This window comes from Hipposideros armiger, unplaced genomic scaffold (genome assembly GCF_001890085.2).
Source record: "Hipposideros armiger isolate ML-2016 unplaced genomic scaffold, ASM189008v1 scaffold_92, whole genome shotgun sequence".
NCBI lineage: Eukaryota > Metazoa > Chordata > Mammalia > Chiroptera > Hipposideridae > Hipposideros > Hipposideros armiger.
In genome coordinates this window covers 2,386,871-2,408,272 of record NW_017731442.1, presented here as the reverse complement: position 1 = coordinate 2,408,272, position 21,402 = coordinate 2,386,871, and the positions used below count along the sequence as shown (strand labels likewise).

General features: G+C 53.2%; 2 protein-coding genes across 2 annotated transcripts in view; both read left to right on the top strand.

The window, feature by feature from the left end:
- The window catches only part of VPS39 (VPS39 subunit of HOPS complex), a 52,321-nt gene extending 48,787 nt beyond the window's left edge, over positions 1-3,534 (top strand). The window contains exons 23-25 of the mRNA XM_019645061.1: positions 135-269; positions 472-563; positions 1,383-3,534. Coding sequence (XP_019500606.1) covers positions 135-269; positions 472-563; positions 1,383-1,458 — 303 coding nt within the window. The 3' untranslated portion in view covers positions 1,459-3,534. The remainder of the gene's footprint in view (positions 1-134; positions 270-471; positions 564-1,382) is intronic.
- Positions 3,535-5,259: 1,725 nt separating this feature from the next.
- On the top strand, positions 5,260-19,784 carry PLA2G4F (phospholipase A2 group IVF). Its single transcript, XM_019644897.1, has 20 exons — positions 5,260-5,448; positions 6,419-6,491; positions 7,149-7,285; positions 7,384-7,512; positions 7,924-7,964; positions 8,228-8,270; positions 8,718-8,784; positions 10,609-10,778; positions 10,906-11,019; positions 11,230-11,267; positions 11,489-11,624; positions 13,766-13,902; positions 14,183-14,405; positions 15,284-15,398; positions 15,597-15,734; positions 15,835-15,942; positions 17,127-17,321; positions 17,588-17,754; positions 18,590-18,776; positions 19,096-19,784. The coding sequence occupies exons 1-20, from the start codon at positions 5,338-5,340 to the stop codon at positions 19,314-19,316; spliced, it is 2,550 nt and encodes an 849-aa protein (XP_019500442.1). The 5' UTR covers positions 5,260-5,337; the 3' UTR covers positions 19,317-19,784.
- The last annotated feature ends 1,618 nt before the right edge of the window (positions 19,785-21,402 follow it).

Sequence of the window (21,402 nt, the reverse complement as noted above, 5' to 3'; positions counted from 1 at the left end):
CTTGCAGGGAGCATTGAATGAGAAGAGGGGATGGAGAAAGGGACTGGGGTTTGCAAGCGCTGTGGCTTCGGCCGTTTCCTCAGCCTCACTTCTGTCCTGCCTCACCCTGTTCCCATCTCTGTTCCTGTCCATAGGCCCTCAACCTCCTGCCAGCAAACACTCAGATTAATGATATACGCATCTTTCTGGAAAAAGTCTTGGAAGAAAATGCACAAAAGAAACGGTTCAATCAAGTGCTTAAGAATCTCCTCCATGCAGAGTTCCTGCGGGTATGAGCCTTGCAAACCCCAGGGTGGGCTGGTACTTTTTAGGGTGAGACAGTTACCACATGCTCCTTTCAACAAAGGCAAGGCTCTGGTTCCTTGAACACAATTTTAACCAACTTGATATTTAGTTGTGACTGTTTTAATTAGGGGAATCTCTGCCAGTCAGCCATGGGACGTCCCCCCCCCAATCCCTCTGCCCTCTTAGGTCCAGGAAGAGCGGATTTTACACCAGCAGGTGAAGTGCATCATCACAGAGGAGAAGGTGTGCACGGTGTGTAAGAAGAAGATCGGGAACAGGTAAGCAGCCTCTGCAGCTCTGCAGGGTCTCCTCTGGGGTGGGTCGTGCTCAGGTGGAAGTCTGACCTTTAACCCCAGCAGAAAGCATGCTTTGCTGACTGTCCTGGGCACCATTCATTCTTGAGGCCCCAGAGAGCAGTCCATGTTATCTGTTGGGGTGGGCTCTGAGACTTTTAAAGACCTGAAAGGGATGGCACGGGGCTGCTGACTTCTTGCCCATCCAGCCCTTCCCCGCTGGCAGCTAGAAATTGCACATGTAGCCACTGGGTGTGGAGAGCTGTATGTGGGAGAAAGTCCTTATCTTTTAAGGATGCACCTTTGAAGAAACAAAAAAATATTTCAACCTGCTGCCTCATAATTTGAGGAGAATCCTTAGCCAGAATCATACTGTTTTAGGTCATATGTGCTAGCTGGTCCCCTTTCCCTCGGGGGAGAGTGATTTGTCTTTTTTCTTACATGGAAGAATCCTTTTCATTAGAAAGACCTAACTCTCCGTCCCTTGTTAGAATTAGCCTGAGATCTGTTCTGAGGAGCACTGCTGGCTCTCAGTAAGCCAGTACTGCGCCAGGCTGGCGGACTGCCCCAGCTGCCCATGGATTTCACCTTGATGACTTAGCAGGAAGTGTCCCCATGCACTCAAACTGCGTGGACCTCCTCCTCTGCCTGGTTATTGGACAGAGATGGTGGCTATGTAAATCCAGACACCATAGGGGCAGGCTGCTCTTTGTGGTGAGGGTGCTCCCGGGTAAGGTGCCTTTTCCAGGTGAGACGCGCTTTCTTAGGGGCAGTCCTCACTCCAGTCGTGTGCCTTCCCTGCAGCGCGTTTGCGAGATACCCCAATGGAGTGGTCGTGCACTACTTCTGTTCCAAAGAGGTAAACCCGGCGGACACCTGAGCCCAGCATGCCCAGAATTCAGCAGATGGACAGCTCAGCCATCCCAGAGAGGGCAAGGGGCACCGGCCTTGGGAATCGGGGACTGCTGCCACCACCAGTTGTCTCCCCATTTGGACACTACTGGCTACTTTGCGCCCTGGAACATCTCTGAATTAATCAGACCTGTGGTCTGGTGTCACCGGCTTTTTAACAGAAAAAGAGACTTGCTGTACTTTATATACATTGTAGCAGGCAGTTCCAGAGAACCGAATGCCTGTCTGGACTGGAGGAGCTGGAGATGGGCACCGTCTTGCCTTTGCATTCCAGCCTACTGAGGAAGCTTTTGTAATCCCAGGGCTGTTTATTCAGTTTTCTATTAAGACACATGCAGGACGTCACAAGGATCCCTCCGCATGGCCGACAAGCCTGTGAGAAGAGAGCAATTACCAGAGCTCGTCCAGCTGCAAAGGCTAAACGCTGGTTCTCTAGGTAACGAGGGTCATTTCTCCAGGGCCACAGTACCCTGTGTCCCCCCAGGAGCCTCCCCACTCATCTCTTTATTTTCCAGTCTCCTTTTCTTTCCCACTATTGTCTTCCTGTATCTCTCTCCTCTCACTGCTCCACCCAGGCTTTCTTTCCCATTTTCCTGACACCACGAATAATATTTAAACAAGGCAAAGTGAGAAGCAAGGGGAAGTCCTGTTTCCTAGGGGTACGTTGATAATTGACTGTCAGGTACGCTGTAAATAGATCCTCCTTGGACTGTATGCCCTGTGCCTAGCAGCTTTGGAGAGTGTCTTTCCTGGCCTGGGAAAGCCCCTGTGCCCCTCCCCTCGGGGCTGAATATGGCAGGAGCTCTAAGGATGGGCAGCACCTGCCGAGGTATGTGACCGCCAAGACGGTTGTCTGCAGAGACTCCTGCTCTTGGTTCACCCATTTCCCCCACCAGCCGCCGGGGGCAGGCTGCTTTAGTCTTTGTGGGTGAGTGCATTGCGCTTGGGGCGCCTTTGTCTTTCTGGCCAGTGTCATCCACTTACCTTACAGCTTGGCCTGGCCATCGTTCTCTAGCTTTGTTCTGCAGGATTGGAGGTTAGCGCTGGCTTGTTGTAGGTAGGTGGCTCTCTGCTGTACACAGAATGATCAAATCAGGCACTGACAATGACGCAATGTCACGCGTGCTTGTGAGGTGCTTGGGGACAGCAAGAGTGCTCCAGGAAGCAGGAGCAGCAGCACATGGGTTTATGGAATACGTTTGTCTTTTACCGCCAGATCCACTGAGCACTTGTGTGTGTTGTGAGGGACACCCTGCCTCTCACAGGGCATCCCAGAGGCACCCAGTCGGGTGTCCAGCACTGCAGGCTGAGGACACGCGGGGAGCGCAGCCCTGCACCCTCTCCTCCCTGGGGTTTTGCAGACTCGCAGTCTTGTTGCCTCAGTGTCTTTAATGGTGGTGAGGGTGAGTGACAGTTCTTAACGCTGATGCTGTTCTGGTGGCCTGTCCTTGACATGGTGTGAAACTTCTTAAACCAAAGCGCTATGCTGTTTGTGGCCTGTGCTGCAGACCAGCTTGCTTCTCCCAGGCACGCTGTCTGTGGAGGCTCTCGAGGGGCGGAAGGAGTGCCATCAGCACCTGTTCACAGAGACGGGATTCTGCTCAGGGTTTGGAGGCCAAGCCGTGCTTCGCAAGAGCCACTGTCCCAATGGGCCACACTCAGCCATGAGAAGCAGTGCTGCCCTTGACCCTGGTTGCGCCAGCTCTGACCAGGCCCCCTCTGGCAGCAGCAGTGAAATCATCAGGCCAGCTGTCCACTGTGCAGCAGAAACTTGCTCCACCACGCCAGCCCCACCTTCCTGGCCTGCTGTGTTTGTATCTTCCACTCTCACTACCTGTGTGGCACATCTGTTTGAAGCAGTAGAATAAAGAATGTGTGTTTTCTTCCCCTTCTGGAATACATAACTGACCCAGTTTTCCTGAACTGTAGTCTTCCTTCCCTAAACGATCTTTGCCCTCCGCGGTGGTATGGAGAAGGCTGGAGATGAAAGCCTGTAATGAGGACTGATGAAGAGTTCTCATAATAAACATCATAAAGTAAGAAACCAGGTCTATTTGGGTCTCTTCTTTCCCCCTTCCTGTGGAGTTTGATGAAAATAATGAGAGGACCGTAATTTCGCTAAGAATTGAGAAAGGTTAAGCCAATTAGTGACCACAAAAAAAAAAATCAGTATAACACATCTGTTATGTATGTTTCGATCTGTGCCGTCCGACACAGGTAGTGTGGCTGATGTATTGACGGCACAGGGAGAGAACATTCCCAGCCTCACAAAGTTCTGGACACACTGGAACTCTGGCTGATCCCAGGGCCTCGTGCCTCTTCCTGCAGCTCATAATAACTGGGAGGGACACAGAAGGTGTGGAACTGGTAGGACTGACAGACCCAGGGATGTTTGAGAAGTGGCGGTCCACTTTGGCCAGCTCCCAACGGTCATTTGGTCCTGTATCCCCCACTTGAGCCATCTGTGGCCACCCGACCTTCCTCTGGGAATGAAAAACATCTGAAACTAAGAGGCATAACTTGACTGAGGCATGGGCAGGTGACTTCCAGGAGAGAGTGTGGTACAGCCCAGAAAGCACTCAAATCAGGTATCTGTACGCCCCGCCAGCTAACTCGTGCCCCTCCCTCAGGCTCCTCTGCTGTGGGTTCGTGGGTCTTCTATACACTGCAGGTCACTAAGGGGGTTGCACTGTGGCCTTTTTGAGACTCCAGCACGGGTCTTGGCTTCATGCTCCAAATTAAGTAGAAACGGGCCCTCCCTTTGGGATCTGGCCAAGGGCAGTCATATTTTGTTCTGGGAGTTTTTGGTCTGAACTTGCCTACAGGGTTCATTTTGAAGTTGAATCACCTCTTTTTTGCATGTTGTTTTTTCAGTCTCCATCTCGGTTCCTGGGGAGGAGAGTGGAAATGACTGAGTCTTGGCTGAGAAACAAAAATGTGTCCCCCAACAGCTCACTGTCCCAGAGATGCTTTCTTCTGGAGACTATACCTGTCTTGGCCACCTAGATGGTCACGGTCCACAGAAAAGGAGACATCACATACCATCTTCAGCCTAAGGCTTATATGGTCAACAGAGGACTTTAAAACCTGTATCTCTAGGAGCCTAAAACCCGACAGATCTGCTTTTTACCTGTCCTTATTGATACCACCTGACCATATCCCTTCTTCTATACTTGGACCATCCAGGTATTTCCACTGATCCAGGAAGAGGGCCTAGGCAGAAGCCACAGGGGGTCATGAGGCTATGAATTCCTTCAGGATACAGGTGGGCCTACCTTATCTTTGGTTCCAAGGCCTGAGGCAGGTCCTGCACCGTGGCAGCCTCTGTGTTTGTAGAACAAGGGAGGGGAGGGAGGTCAGGAGAGATTAGAAACACCTTTGAGCCCAGATCAAACACAGAACCAGAGATTTCCGTGTTTCTGCTTCAGAGCTGTGGGGAAGGCAGAACTTGTGTAAGGCATTGGTTTTAGGCTTTTGGGAAAGCTGAAGAAGACTGGGCCAGCTGTCAGCATTGTCTAGAAGGCTTGGGGTTCTACCCACCCTCACTAAATCAAATCCTCCTGAGGGGTGAGGCTAAGGCATCTATTTTCCATAAGCAGCGCAATGGTAACCAGGGGCTGGGACTGGGAGCCAGAGGGCCTGAAGGGCCTCCTGCCTGAGGAACTTGGGCTCCAGTCACTTCCTGGAGCCTGTAAAACCCCACCTTCAGCCTCAAGGGCCCCCAGGCCCTTTGTCCTCAGCAGAGATCCAGCTCCACCCGCCCCACCCCTGCTACCTGTCCTACCTGAGCTAGCAGTGAGTGTTGCCAGAGAGAGCAGCGTGGCTCTGGAAAGCAGGCTGCTTGGCCATGCTCAGGGCACTCTGGCCAAAGTGGCTGGCAGGCAAGGGGCTGCCCCTCCTGGGGGCAGTGCTGCTGCGGAAGAGAGAGAAGAGGGGCCTTCCATGGAGTCACTGGCGGGTAAAGTACCTGATCTTTCCTGGGAAGTGTGAACTGGAGGGGTCCTAGGAGCACGGGCCCCTGTGACAACAGGCCAGCCTGGGGTGGAGCGGGGACTGGATTTTGATCTGGGGTGGGGCTAATTTGCTCCAGTCAATTTTAGCTCCTAGTGGAGCTTAAATTAGAGAGGTTGGTTAAAACCTTGGCTCTTGAGAATAATCCCCCCGATTAGAAATGGAGGACAAGATCATGTGACACTTGCCGCTGGCTAGGTTTTACACAGAATGCCCTAGCCTGGCTGTGGGGTTCTGAGGGTATAGTCTCACTCCTGGGAGCCTGCAGTCAGAGAGCCCAAGCTGCAGTCCCCTTAGCCACTAGTCAAACCAGTACAAGCTGGGTGACGCTTGGTTTCCCTTCACCTGCCTGCACCCTCCTAGGCCATCTAGGCTTTGTTGGGGAGCAAGTGGGTCGGGTTGATCAAGCTTTCGCTTCTAATATTTAATCTCCTTAAGCACATCAGCTATCAAGCTACAGCAGCGGCACTGTGGTCTGAGGGGAGTGTAAATTTATGGTGCATGATAACCATAATTAGTAAAAATGGGTATGTGTATTAAGCACTTAGGCCAGGCCCTTTATATGGCTTCTCATTGAAAACTCGCCACAACCCCGAGATTATCATCATAACTCCCATTTTATAGATGGACAGACTGAAGCATATGGAAATCGAGGAATTTATCCAAGGCCGCTCAGCAAGCCCATGGTGGAGCTTAGATCTGAAGCCCGCCTGACTGATTCTAAGGTTCAGGCTCATTACCAACATACTGAGCTCCCAACACCAAGGCCTCCCAAATCCCAGGCACAGCAACACCTGTGCCCCTGGCTGCTGCTCCATGATGAGACGAGGGAAACCTGAGTCGGGCATCACTGCGGGGAGATCAGGCCCCACACCTGGGCTCCCTAGAACTGAGTTCCCGGAGTTCTGTTGTTTCAGGTGGAAACCCACACATACTATGACCTCCAGGTGAAGGTGCTGAGGGCCAGAAATATCCAGGGTACAGACCTGTGTGAGTGACCCTCAGTTCCACCCTTTCTCCCCTTCCTTTCCCTGGGGCCTCCACAGAGCTCAGCGGGGGGGACTGGCCTGAAGTGTGAGAGTGTGTGTGTGTGTGTGTGTGTGTGTGTGTGTGTGTGTGTGAATTTAGAATTGGGTAGAGGAGCCGGTGATGACTATGGAAGGAGACCTTCCTGGTGAGGGAGCCCAGGCTGCAGCCCCAGAGCTGGCAGGCAGGGGCTGAAGGGGAGCACTGTGCAGACCCCAACGCCTCCCTGAGTCTACCAAGTGGAGCAGTGCCAGCCTGGAGAGCGTGTGAGGCCTGCTGTTGCCGGAAGTCAATGTCTGCAACCCAGGAACTCTCCGTGCCAATGCTGACACTGGGAGGGGAGTTTGTCACTGGAATCAGGCCTTTTCTGGGAATTAGTGGTCTGTGCTTCCATGTGATCTTGTCAACTGACCACTGCAGGATTTCCATGCAGTTGAATGGGGGGTGTAATTGGTGCAGATGAAGTCAAGGACAAAGGCTCTCCCTCCGTCTCCCCACCCGACCCGGCCATGCTGGCAGCCTCCTCTCCTGCCTCTGCTCCTTCCCCGCCCACCCCAGCCTCCTCTAGACAACCTACAATAAGAGCTTAAAGCTAGGACCCCTCCCCTATCCTACCTGCAGTGTCCAAAGCTGACTGCTATGTGCAACTGTGGCTGCCCACGGCATCCCCCAGACATGCCCAGACAAGGGTGGTGGCCAACTGCAGTGACCCCGAATGGAACGAGACCTTCCACTACCAGATTCATAGTGCTGTGAAGGTGAGGCCCAGCGAGTGGCCCTGGTGGCGGAGGAAAAGGGCTCCTCCAGGGTGCCTGCCCTGCCTCAGGCTCTCACCTCCTGCCCGCCCTGTCTACAGAACGTCCTGGAGCTCACGCTGTATGACAAGGATGTCCTGAGCAGCAATGAGCTCTCCCTGCTGCTGTTTGACCTGAACAGCCTCAAGCCCGGCCAACCCCACAGACACACCTTCCCACTCAACCAACAGGTGAGCCGCCCCCACCTGTGCCAGCAATGAGCCGAGCTCAAGGAGAGGAGGTCCAGCACAGGACACTGAGGGGGCTCCTGGTCAGCACAGACCAGGCCTGCAAGACAGACTCTCCATCCTGCACCACTGACGCTACCAAGGTGTCCCTCAAATACTTCTCTGTGTGGAACCGACATGTGCGCTCCTTGAGGGCAGAGGACTTTGTCTCGGTCATTGCTAAGTCCTCAGTGTCTAGAACAGGTGTCCGCACATGGTTTTGAATGGAGATGCCACTACCCCTCCTGTGCCCATGAGAAGCCACAACAGTCTCCTCTTCTGGTCCCTGGAGCTGAGCGGGGCTGGGGTCAGGGACAGTCTCTGAGGCTTCCGGAGCTCTTTGAAAACTGGTGTCCCCTTGCTCCTTCCATGTAGGATTCACAAGAGCTACAGGTGGAGTTTGTTCTGGAGAAGAGGTGAGTCCAGGTGGAGCCAATGCCCTCCCAGTTACTCTGAAACTCATGGACAGCTCCCAGTTGTCAGTCACCAGGACCTGCGCTGGCCTGGCCTGAGAGGGGATGTCCTTGGCTTGATGCCCATTTGAGTGTTGGCCCATACTCACCCCTATCTCCAAACCCTGTCAGGCTCCACAGGCTCTTCCAACTGCTTTGGTCACATTTTTATAGTAACAGCGACTTTGAGGGGCCCAGATATCCAATGAGCCCCTCATCATTTGCAGCCAGGTGCCTGCATCTGAAGTTATCACCAATGGTGTCCTGGTGGTAAGTAGTGAAGGCCAGCTTGGGGTTGTCCAGGGCTGGGGGGGCAATGAGGAATCCACAACTGAGCCCATCACACCTACTTGCCTCTGAAGGACACTCAACCCCTCCTCGGAGTGGAGATGTGCTGGGGGAGGCCTCACACCTGCGTGAATAGCCCAGGAGCCAGCCTTCCTGTGCACAGCACATCACTCATTTGGGACCCTGGCTTCTGAGACTGCCGAAGGAGCCATTCTCAGGACCCCTTACTTCCTCCCCCTTTTCATCAGGGGCCAGTTCTTCTGAGTCCTGGGAGTGAGGGCAGCTACAGAAGATCCCTGTGTATAAGGCATGGGCCCTGGGAAGGCTGTTATCCGGACCCTGCCCCAGATACCCCTTCTTTCCTCCCTCCTGTTTTGGGCCCTGTGCAGGGCTCTATGACTGTGGCTCCCACGGGCCTCTGTTTTCCAGGCTTATCCCTGTCTGAGAATCCAGGGCACTCTTGAGGGAGATGAGACAGCCCTACATCGAGAGTATGGTGAGTTTGGCCAGTAGCCTTGGGTCTTCCCTTCTCTCCTAGGGGGTTGGGGGCTGCTGATTTTAAGAAGATGGGTCTGGGACAGAAAGTTCTTCATTTTTCACTGCTTAAAGCTGATCAAGGATAGAACAGATTGCCTCTGAAAGTAGCGAATTTCTTATCCCTGGAAGTATTCAAACATAGAGGTTGTATCAGTCCAACTACTGCTCTATAAACAACACCCCCAAGTCTCAGTGGCAGACAACAGGAAGCATTTATTTAGCTCTCACATCTGGTGGTCAGCTGGGGCGTGGCTGATCTAGGCTGGGCTTGGCCGGAGTGACTTGGCTCTGCGATGTGTGCCCCTTCCTCATCCACCTTCTGTGACCCATGGACTAGCCTGGATATGCTCTTAGGGCATCAGCAGAGGGGCACAAGTGCAAGCCCAAGTGCTTGTCAAGCCTTTGGTCGCATCACACAGCCACTAATGTTTTGTCCCAAGGCTGACCCTAAAGTTGGAGGGCAGGACATTTAGCCAGCCTTTTAGTGGGAGGAACTAAAGTCCCATGGCAGAGAGTGAGAATTCTAGGAGACTGGGAAACTGAGCACACCAATGCATCTGCACAGAGGGCAGCCACTCAGAAGGGGCACCCAGACACAGGAGTGGAGCAGAGGCTGTGTGACAGCTAAAGTCCCCTCCAACAATGAGAGAGAGGCTGAGCCTACAGGATGAGTCCCGCCCAGGCGACATCAAGCACTTACTATGAGCCAGGCAACTATGCTAAGCATCTGACGTGTGTTTTATCATTTAATCCTCATAACAACCCTGTCAATTAGGTACTTTAATTTATGAGACTGAAGCTTAAAGAAGAAATTGGCTTAAGGTCACACAGCCAGTAAGTGGTGGAGCCAGGACCAAACACAGGTCTGCAACACTCCGGGGCACCTGCTCTCTCCACCACAGATTCAGTTGTTTCTGACTGTGAACAGCGCCTAGTAACCTTAGTCCATAAACCATGGTGTGAAAGAAGCATTACTTTATTTTTTCTAATTCCTCCCCCAGGGTCATGTCAAGTCCCCAGGTCTCATTTAGTGCAAGGAGCATGTGTAGAGAGAGAAGGAATTCCATTTGGACGCCTCTGCTCCTGAGGTGTCTGGGGTCTCCTCTACCAGCTCCCCTGAGTGCTGCTCCTGGGCCACAGGCCTTGCTCTGCCCCTCCTCCCAGCCTGGCCTCCCCTTCTAGCCAGGCTGGCTCTCCCCTGCTTCTCCAAGCCACCTATTCTCTCTGAGCCCACAAACCCACTTCTTCCCTTGAACTCCTCTGCAAGCCCTCTGCGTTCTCCCAAGGTCTTGCAGGTTGGACACAAAGGCGAGAACAACCTGCAACCTAGTCACAAACCTCCCTGAGGGGGTGAGCACAGAGCTTGAATGGGGACAAAAGGTGGGGGAACTACCAGGTGAAAACTGGTAATTAATGTAGTAATTAATATATGATAATTATAGCCTAATCTCATAGAATTATATTTTATATTATATAATCTCAAAATCATCAGCTCCATAAACTCTGGGCCAGGGGCCCTCCTTCTCCCTGTCTTTCCCCCTTCCCTAAGGTAGTGTGTGTTCCCCACTTTTCCCAGGTCCTCAGTTCTGACCAGGACAGGTTACAAGACCCTGAGTGTCCTTCATGATGCCTTTGTTATGGGTCTCAGTGCCAGAGAGTGAGCAGGGTGATGAGCTGGCATTTCCAAGGGGAAGGAAAGGAGAACCCTTACTGAGTGTGCTACCATGACGCACACACCCCACCTGCTCTCACCTGCGCACTCATCTGGGCCCTCTGCTCCCAGGCTCTAGGCAGATTCAGCTGGCAGTGCCCAGGGCCTACGAGAAGCCACTGCTCTTGCCCCTGCAGCCTCCCATGGAGGCAGGCCCCCCAGCCACCTTTACCTTCCACGTGAATCCAGTGCTGCGCTCCAGCCTGGAAGTGGTGCTGGAGGAGAAGCTCACAGTCCTGCAGGTAAGTGAGCCCACAACCTGGAAACGGCAGATGATAGAATCAGTCTGGCTCTAGCAGTGGTCCAGGACCTCAGTACAGGCACAGTCCCTCCACTCTAAGGGGCTCCGTGGTGTTTTCTTCCCTGCAGAGCAGCCCAAGTGCTGAGTTGGAGTCCCAGAGCAGCAAGCTGGGAGAGGGGGCTATCCTGCTCTCCTCCCTGACCCCAGGCCAGGAGGAACAGCGCTTCGTGGCCATGGGGGAGGTAAGGCTCTGTCTGAGTGCCTGAGGGAGCCCTGCCTGCTTTGTGATCACCAAAAAAGTTCTGAGGGAGGGGCCTGAGAGGGGATCAAGATCAGACCATCCTGGAACTCAGCCATTGTCCACATCTGGACCAGAGTTACTGGAGCAACAGGGGCTGCTGCTGGGAGAATCTAACCCAGGATCCTCAGGGATGGGCTGTTGTCTCTTTCAGGGCCAGGAGGTGGCTCTGAATGTGAAGGCAGAAATAAGGTGAGGAGGGCTCACTTCAGGAGGACTCTTGGGCTAGGCTGGCAGTGGAGGGGCTTTCCTGCCTACTCCACTCATCCAAGGGATGGGCAGGTCTGATTCTGGTAGAATCTTTGAGGGGCTCTATAGAGTGCGGGTCTGCTTCTGTGAAAAATTGGCTTGGCCTGAGGCTCTCCTCCACTGAACAGTCATCCACCACCCCGCCCCTATTCCACCCGAGGCAGCTCTGGGGACCTTGACCTGCGCCTTGGCTTTGATCTCTGTGATGAGGAATGGAAGTTTCTGGACAAGCGGAAGAAGATCGTGTCCAAGGCTCTGCAGCAGGTGCTGGGATTGAGCCAGGCTCCCGACAGTGGCCAGGTATGGAATGGAGGAGCCAGACCCCAGCACCGCTGGGACCAAATCCAGCCTCTTCCCTTGAGAGGACTGTGTGGTTAAGAGGTGATAGGAAGTCTAGAGGAAGCATGGGGAGCAGAGGAGGAAGTGGGCAGGCCTGTTCGCCTGAGCTGATGGGCACAGTTGTAAGAGTCAGGACCCCGTATGTAACGAGGGCTGAACAGCCTTGACCATAGCGGGTGAATTAGTCAGCTCAGCCTGCCATAACAGAACACACTACAGACTGGGGGGCTTAAACAACAGATATTTATTTTCTCACCTGGAGGCTGGAAGTTCAAGATCAAGGTGCTATCAGGGTTGGTTTCTCTTCCTGACTTGTAGATGGCCACCTTTTTTGCTGTCCTCGCATGGCCTTTCCTCTGTACGTGTGCAAGAGGTGTGGGGGGATCTCTCTTTCTTCCTCTTACAAGGACACCAGCCCTACTAGATTAAGGCCCCACCCTTATGACCTTACATACCCTATATTACCTCCTTATAGGCCCTTTCTCCAAATATAGTATCAATCATAATAAAAAAGAGCCAGGAAGCTCTGGCTACAAATAAATGACAGATTTATTCAAGGGCCTTAGAGTGTGCAAGCTGGAAACGTAACTAGGAATAAATCTAGAAATGTTCCGAGGAACAAAGAAAAATCATTCGCTTGTATGATGCAACTGAATTACAAGAGAGAAAGGAGCCCTGCATTCTTAGCTATTTGATTGGTCCATTATGATGAGTAAACTAGTATCAATAATGATGATGATAGATTTCAGGTAGTTGTCAAGTGGGGCGTCAGGCATTCTGCACAGTTTTCTTTGAGGAGGTCATACGCTTAACTGGAGTATATGTACCGACATGTACTATACTGATGATAATCTATATAATATCTAATGCAGGACTAGAGAGTTATGGGAAAGTTTAAAAGTTTAAATGTCAACGTTATATTTATTGTGTTTCCTCAAGCTTCAGGTTCTGTTAATAATTTACCAGTAAGGCTGAGAAGAGAACCATTAATTTTACCTTCTTTCCTCAACAGTCACATTGGGGTTTCAACCTGTGAATTTGGGAAGGACATAATTCAGTTCATAGCAGTAGACAAAGGGATTTGGAAGTGGTGGGTCCCCGGGACCCTGTGGCTGGGACGCAGGAGGAAAGGCAGTGCTGAGGGCGAGACCTATGGTAAATCAGGAACAAGTTGGTGGCTTCCTGCTGGCTGCAGGTGTACTCAGGAGATGGAGCCTGTGCCCTGGGCTGACAAGCTTAGCAAGCTTAGATTGTTTGGGAGATGCCTACTCTGTGCCCACCTCTGCTCTGTATGTGGAGAGTAAAGAGCACACACCCCACCTACTGGGAGCTCTGCCTCCACGCTGAAGGGACAGTGCCCTTGCTGGACAGTGGCCAGGGAACATTTTTTTCAAGATAGATGAAAGGAGGACAGGGAAACGCACCAAAGATCTGGGTGAAATAAGCAAAACCATCATGGAAAAGCTGAGTAGCCAAAAACCTTCTAGTCTCATCCCCCCAGACACCTCTGATCTTAGAGATATCTGGGCACCTCTCATGTCATGGACAGGTCCAGGTTGCTCAGCGGTCTTCGTTATTTTAGCTCAGTGGTTCTCAACTAGGGATAATTTTACCAGGGGACATTTGTCAACATCTAGAGATGTGTTTTATTGTCATGACTGGGGGAAGGGGAGAGGGATGCTGCTGGCATCTATTGGGTAAAGGCCAGGAATGTTGTTAAACATCCTAGAACACACAGGACAACCCTTCATGACAGAGAATTATCCAGTCTAAAATTATCAATGGTGCCAAGATTGAGAAACCCTGCTTTCGCTGTTTTGGGTGAATCCAATATACCTTGCAGGTACATCCTTTCCTGGTATAATGATTAAGAGCCATCTCTGGAGCCATGCTGCTTCCAATTGCTAGCCTATCACTTACTCACTGTATGATTGAGGTCACATTATCTAACCTTCCTCAGTTCCCTCATCTGTAAAATGGGTCGCTGTGAGGATTCAATGAGACAATCCACGTAAGGCTCTTAGCTCAATCTCTGACATTGTAAGCAATAATATATAAATGACAGTGGCAGTAGATGTTGTTATGATTATTACTGTGCCCAGGTACCTGTGGTGGCTGTGCTGGGTTCGGGAGGTGGAGCCCGTGCCATGTCTTCCCTGTACGGCAGCCTGGCAGGGCTGCAGGAGCTGGGACTCCTGGATACTGTGACCTACTTGAGTGGGGTCTCTGGGTCCAGTTGGTAAGTGAGGTGGGGGCAGGGTGCAGAGTAAAATAGTGCCCTGAATGGACGGGGGTGTGACCTGGTGATCTGGTGGAGTCCCTGGTGTGTGGGGGAGGAGCCTGCCTCCGAGGGGGTTAGGAGGGGTTCAGGAAGGGACTGAGACTCCAGGGATCCCCTGAGTAGGTGGTGCAGGACACAAGTGATGGAGGAGGAGGGGTCACTCACAGACACCTGCATCCTTTTCTCCCTTTGCTGTGCTCCCCTGCCCTTAACTGCCCCCAATTCCCTCCATGCCCAGGTGCATCTCCACAATCTACCAGGACGCAGCCTGGTCCCAGGTGGCTTTGCAGGGCCCCACTGAGCGTGCCCGGGCTCGGGTCTGCAGCAATAAGATGGGGGCAGTGTCCAAGGAGCGCCTACAGTACTATGCCCAGGAACTGGGGAACCTGGAAAGCAGCGGCCACAATGTTTCCCTCATCGACCTGTGGGGCCTCCTCATTGAATATTTCCTGCACCAGGAGGTAAGAGAAGAGCAGGTAACAAATAAACATGGCTCCTTTCCACCCTTGCACCACCAGCACTTAGTTCTGCCTTAGCTGCTAGACTAAGATCTGAGATTTGCAAAGCTTTACCTTAGGTCTGAGCAACCTGGGAGGGGAAGTGGAGGTGGGGGTCTGACACTCCATCTTTCCTGACTCCTAAGCCCTGGGGAGAGAAAGGCTTTTTTTGTAGTTCTCAGGTTTGTCTGCATTTTGGAATCAACTGTGCAGCTTTTCAAAAACACCCCATGCCTAGGCCCTACTTCCAGAGATACTGTTTTGGTTAGTCTAGGGTTGAGCACTAGCACAGGTGTGTTTTGCAAGTGTTCCAAGGGATTCCAACCTGCCGCTGAGGCAGAACACCACTCCCGCCCGTTGGCCAACGGCCATGACTCACGCCACCTGGTGGCTGCTCCTAGACCTGCAGGCCCAGCATTGGCTGGGAGATGAGATTCAGAGCTGAGGAAAAGCCCATCCCTTAGATCAGTGGTTCTCAACCTTCCTAATGCAGCGACCCCTGAATACAGTTCCTCGTGTTGTGGTGACCCCCAACCATAAAATTATTTTCGTTGCTACTCTATAACTGTAATTTTGCTACTGTTATGAATCGTAATGTAAATACCTTTTTGTTTTCCGATGGTCTTAGGCGACCCCTGTGAAAGGGTTGTTCAACCCCCAAAGGGGTCGCGACCCACAGGTTGAGAACTGCTGCCTTAGAGAGATGTCTCTTGAGCCTTGGCCTTGGCAACCACTGTCTCTTGTGGGCCCAAACACACCCCATAGAGTGCCTGCCTCACACCATGGGGATGGGAAAAGGGAACTCCCACGAGGCCAAATGTCTCCCCTTCTTTCCTGTCCAGGAAAACCCTGCCAAGCTGTCTGACCAGCAGGAGGCAGTCAGCCAGGGCCAAAACCCTTACCCTATCTACTCCAGCGTCAACGTCCACACCAACATCAGTGGGGAAGACTTTGCAGGTGTCTGAGTGTGTGGACCTAGGAAGCAGGTGGAGGCAATGGTTGGTGGAGGGTGTAAGAGGCCAGACTGTGAGGGTCCAGATGGGAGCCTTGGAGCACACTGGGGTTGCTGCCTCCTGTTCTTGGCAAGGGCCAGGAGAACCCTGGGGTCCTGGTGGGAAAGCCCCTGGTGACATTTCCTTTACTCTGGGTCCCTAGAGTGGTGCGAGTTCACCCCCCATGAGGTTGGCTTCCCCAAGTATGGGGCTTATGTTCCCACCAAGCTCTTTGGCTCCGAGTTCTTCATGGGACGACTGCTGAAGCTCTGGCCAGAGCCCCGGCTCTGCTACCTGCAGGGTGAGTGTAGGCTGGATGGCTGGGGACAGGGAAGATGCAGGGGCAGGCCCTGATGTGGATGCAGGAGTTGTGAGAGCCCGGGCCTGGCCTGTCTCCTTAGGTGTGTGGGGCAGCGCCTTTGCAGCCAGCCTGGACGAGATCTGCCTGAAGACCGCCGGCTCCAGCCTCGGCTTCCTGGACTGGCACCGAGGCAGTGTGAACATCACAGGTGAGGGTGCAGACCCTGACCCCCCCCACCCCCATGCCTCCTTCCAGCAATAGGGCCCTGGCAGAGGCATGGAGAATGAGGGAGGGGACAGTGAAGGACTTGGCTGTACCACTGGGTTCAGACATGCTGAGGAAATGACTTCCCTGTAGAGCAGCGGTTCTCAACCTGTGGGTCGCGACCCATTTGGGGGTCAAACGACCCTTTCACAGGGGTCGCCTAAGACCATCGGAAAACAAAAGGATATTTACATTACGATTCATAACAGTAGCAAAACTACAGTTATAGAGTAGCAACGAAAATAATTTTATGGTTGGGGGTCACCACAACATGAGGAACTGTATTAAGGGGTCACGGCATTAGGAAGGTTGAGAACCGCTGCTGTAGATGCAGTGTGGGTAGGGGACTGGGTGAGGGCCCACGTCAGAAAACCCAGTGGGAGCTGTGAGTGCTCTGTGATCAGGCTACAACTTTGAATTCTCTGCTTGGTCTCTCAGCCCAGGACCACTGGGCATCTGGATGATACTCTGTCCACACACCTGAGGCCTCCTCTTCGGCCTGCTCCTTAAATGGCCTATGAGCACCCTGCTGCAAGGAATACCTTCCCCACCTTTCTGCCCTGGATTACTTTTGCTCAGCTCTTAAGATTCAGCTGAGACATCATTTTATCAGGAAGCTTCTCTGTCCCACTCCATCTCTCAGGGCGATCGAGGGTCTAACCACCCAGGTCCTTGTAAGACCACAGGCACATCACATCGGTCACTGTTCTGACCTCTGGGCATTGTTACCAAGTCATTCTCTCTTTCTGTGATTCTCCCCTGAGGGTCAGGGCCGGGTCCTAGTCACCTTTGCATCCCTCATGCCCAACACAGTGCCCAGCACGTAGCAGCTGCTCAGTAGGTGTTCAGTGGATAAAATTCTGATTGGAACTTATATATACAATTTTAAGGGTGGGTGATATTATTAATAAATGCAATATCACAGGCAACTTTCAAAATATGGGGAATGTGGAAAAAAAAGTCATTTTAAAGGGGTTCTGGGAAGTAGTGGTCAGAAGCCTGAGAGGCAGTGTGGGGGACGAGATAGGGTGTAGGGAGAAGATGGAGGGGACTCCCCGGAGCCATAAAGGCTACTGAACACAGGATGGCACCACTTCTCCCTGTATTTCACTGTCCTATCTTCACTAGATGACTGCCAGAAGCTCCAGCTGCATGACCCCACAAGGCTGCGAACCAGGCTCTTCACCCCCCAGGGGCCCTTCTCCCAGGCTGTGCTGAACTTATTCACCTCCCGCTTTACCTCTGCGGAGAACTTTAACTTCACCCAGGGCCTCTGCCTGCACAAGGATTATGTGGCTGGCAGGGAGTTCGTGGCCTGGAAAGGTGGGTGCTGCTCTGGGTGGGGCTCTCCTGCTGTCTGTGCCTCTGGCTCATGGGGACCAGTGCTGTCTTTTGACCCGGGAGTTGGGGTGTAAACTCCTGTTGCCCAGAGGCTGATGAGGGGATAACTGTGCTGGGCTGGGGCTGGGGTGGGAGACCCCAGAGTGGCTGTGAGAGAGGGAAAGAAGCAGAGAGCTCTGCAGAGAGGGGCATTTCCAGTGCAAAGGGAAGAGGCTGCTAAGAAGAACAAACATTTGTTCCTGTTGCAGACACACACCCGGACGCCTGCCCCAACCAGCTCACTCCCATGAGGGACTGCCTGTACCTGGTGGATGGCGGCTTTGCTATCAATTCTCCGTTCCCGCTGAGCCTGCTACCACAGAGAGCGGTGGACCTCATTGTGTCCTTTGACTACTCCCTGGATGCCCCTTTTGAGGTAAGGGGTGGGGGTTCTCCACTGAGGCGCCCTGGCTGGGTGTGTGGGGATGACCCTGCACGGAGGGCCTGGGTTCTAATCTGTGGGTGATGCCTTCTGCTGACTGTGAGCAGCACTGGTCTCCCGGTTGGAGGAGAGGATTGCTGAGGTTATGGGAGGGAGTGGGATTTGGGAAAGGGGGCCAAAGAGGGTCCTCAGGCGTCTTCTATCCTGGTGAAGAGAAGACCCCTGTTCTAGACCCTGCCTGTTCCTGATAACATTCTTTGCTCCCAGCAGGGCCTCGGTCTGGGTCTGCTGTCCCTTCATTCCTATGATAACAACAGAGCTATGAGGGTCCCCTCAGGCAGTCTCTCACAGTGGCTGTCTCATAACCTGTGGGGTGGTAGACAGGTTCCACCATGCAGATGGGGGCTCCGATTGTGTTGTTGGGCCAGCTTTTCCCTCGTTGACCTCTCCTCCTCCTCCTGGGTCTAGTGAGAGCTTGGGATTAGATGATGGACAAAGCCTTTTCCAACGTGACCATTGGTAATCATTTGGTTTCAACCTTGTGAAATAGAAGTCAGCCCTCTAGGAGGGAGCGGGGAAGCATCAGAAAAGGGACGCAGTGGGAATTTGTGGAGCAGGAATCATGGTGAGAATGCTGGTGATTATTGTTTGTCTGCACAGCCAGAGTTAGTCTCATTTTTATTTTATATATGAAGGAACTGGCTCAGAAAGGGGATGTCACCTGCCTGAAATCACTCAGTTAGTAGGAGGCAGAGCTGACCTCAAAGCCTGGGCCAGTGTGAGTCCAGGTGGGGGGCACGCGGGGTCAGAAGTCTGCCTCCCTGCCCAGGTCTTACAGATGACAGAGAAGTACTGCCTGGACCGAGGCATCCCCTTTCCCAGGATTGAGGTGCTCCCTGAGGACCTGGAGGAACCCCGTGAGTGCTACCTGTTTGCCAGGGCTGAGGATCCTCACTCACCCATCGTGCTGCACTTCCCCCTTGTCAACTGTACCTTCCGTACACACCTGGCCCCAGGTGAGGGGAAGCCCTGGGCCTGGCCCACAGAGCCCTGGGGTGGTGATGGAATACTGTTCTGAGAGTGGATCCCTTGGACAAGGTAGCAAAGCATGCCTCATGGAGGGCCCAAGCTGGCCACTGTTGCCCTCTGCTTCCTGGACTTCAGCACTGGCACTGGCCCAGCACCTCCTCATGGACAAGACAGCAGAGATGTGGGCCCCAGGCAGGGCCCACAAAGAACCGTCCAGATGTCCTAGGGCAAGCGGGGGCTTCTGGGCTGGCAGCTCCTAGCCGCAGAGTACCCCAGCCTGGTCTCTCCTCTACTTCCCACCCACAGGTGTGGAGCGACAAACAGCTGAGGAGAAGGCCTGTGGGGACTTTGCTATCAATGGGCCAGACACCCCCTATGGCATGATGAACTTCACCTATGAGCCTGAGGAGTTTGATCGGCTGGTGGCCCTGAGTCGATACAACGTTCTGAACAACGCAGAGAGCCTGAGGCATGCCCTCCAGCTGGCTCTGGACCGGCGGCAGGCTGGGGCCAGGGCTGGAGGCTGACCCAGGCTGGAGTTGGAGGGCTGTGACACAGAGGAGGGGCTGGCGGGCCCCAGACTAAGGCTTGGTAAAGGGAGGAGTGGATTCTGCAGGGCTCTGCAGGAGCCTTGGAAAGCTCCTGCAGAATTGCAGGTTGGACTTGGGGCAGGGCACTTCTTGTATGTGTTTCTGGGAGAAGATGGGGCAGTATGTCTCTCCAGGCGCATTTGGAGGCGTGGGGCAGAAGTGAGCAGTGCTCATTTTACACTGGAGTGTGTAGAGGGGATCAGGCAATAGTCTAGCCCCAGGGCCTACCCCCCTACACAGAAGGACCTCAGGCCCTCACTGGATGGGAGCTGTGCGAGCCTGAGGTGCTGGTTACTCTCCTTAAACTGAGACCAAAAGCAAAGATGCATCCATCCAGTTCACACTGGTCCAAATGGCCCAATCCCTGATCCATCCCTGACTCCCCCACCCCGCCCTGTCTGGTCCCCAGCTCCTGGTTGCAGTGTAAGTGCTATCAAGAATAAAGGGGGACCACATGGGTTGCCAGTCTGGGTCACTAACTCCATCATCCTTCCTGCTAGCTCTCCTTTGCCTGCTGCCCCACCCACACCCTCTCTCCCCCACACCACCCCTCCTTATTGCTTACCACCCTTCCCTGCTTGGCCTCCTGAAGGCTGTGGGATGATGGCCCATCCTGGCCAGACTCCAGGTGGTAGGTGTGTACATTCTCTCCCTGCTAATTACTTATGCTTTGCTCTTAAAACTTGGGCTACATTCTTTTGTCATGTGTACAGCTGCCACCTCATGCAAATAAGTGTCACCATTCCAGCAGCTAAATGGGTGTGTCTGGAGGATGCCTCTTTCATGAGGGGACAGAGTGAATGTGCGCTTACATGAGTGTGTGTGTTCCCAGTGAGAGCAGAGTCATGCTGTCTGTTGGCCAGGGACAGGCAGTGGTAGAGGGAGTCTGGCTGGGAACTCAGAGGCCTGGGCTCCTGCCTCTTACACAGATGCATTCGATGATCTGGGCAATCTGTCTCTCTCTCGCCCTCTCCCCACCCATCTAGGACCCTCCACATGTCTGGAATCTTTCCAGCATGGGCAGATTTTGTGTCTGTGGAAGGGAGAGCACTCTGACCAGGCTTCGTCTGGGGGACTCTGTAGGTTCTCTTCCTCAGGCCGTGGGCCTCTGCAGCCTCTTTCTCCTCACTCCTGCCCTACCCATGCTGAGCCAGTTGGGGCCCTTCAGTGGCCCAGTTGCCATACTCACTTGAACACTTGCTCCTTCTGCACCAGGCTCCCCTCTCCCGCCACCATCACCACCACTAGGAGTGCTCTCTTTGGCTGCACCCACTGCTCCACTCTCCCTCCCTCTCACTTACATCAGCATGCTCTTTGGGACCAAAGTCACCATTCCTTTTCCAATCAGGGACACTTATGTGAGGAAGCTTTTCCTGTCCTGACTCTGGAAAGAACACCCTAGTTCTGGCCTCCAGCTGGAAGGAAGGTAGTTAGATCCCAGCCTGTGCCCCCAGCCTGGCCTGGCCGGGGATCCCCAGGCCTCCAGTTGGACGTGAGCTGGGGAAGGCTGAGGGAGCTGGGCCTCAAAAGGGCCAGTGCTTTGGGCTGGCATGGGGTGGGGCAGCTTGGTTCTCTCCTGCCTCCTTATCATTGCTGCCCATCACAGGCCACCACCACCCCTGCCTCTTGGCTCAGCAGTGAGAGGTTTCCTTTGGGGCAGCCCAGATTGGCCCCTGAGCTCCTGCTGTGGCTGCTGTTATCACCACTGCTGTGTGTACCATCTATCACCAAAAACTTATTAGGCCCTCCGTAGAGTTCATAGCTTTGAACTTGATAGAGTTCTTAGAACTTGAAACTCATAATGTTCAGAGTTCTTAGACTGTCACAGAGCTCAAAACTTAGACTCTTCAGTCTGTCTTTAATGCTTCATAAGACTTCAGGCTATTTCTGGTCCCTGGAAAGTAAGCCCCCTAAGAGCAGAATTTCTTGTCTGTTTTGTTCACTGCTATATCCCCAGTGCTTGGAGCAGTAGCTGGCACATAGTAGATGCTCAGTGAATATTTGACAAATGAGTGAGATCCTA

Coding starts and splice junctions, on each gene's coding strand:
- PLA2G4F (XM_019644897.1), top strand. CDS start 5,338: ATGCTCAGGGCACTCTGGCCAAAGTGGCTGGCAGGCAAGGGGCTGCCC. Junction 14,406..15,283: donor AATATTTCCTGCACCAGGAG/GTAAGAGAAGAG, acceptor TTTCCTGTCCAG/GAAAACCCTGCCAAGCTGTC. Junction 15,943..17,126: donor AGGCAGTGTGAACATCACAG/GTGAGGGTGCAG, acceptor TATCTTCACTAG/ATGACTGCCAGAAGCTCCAG.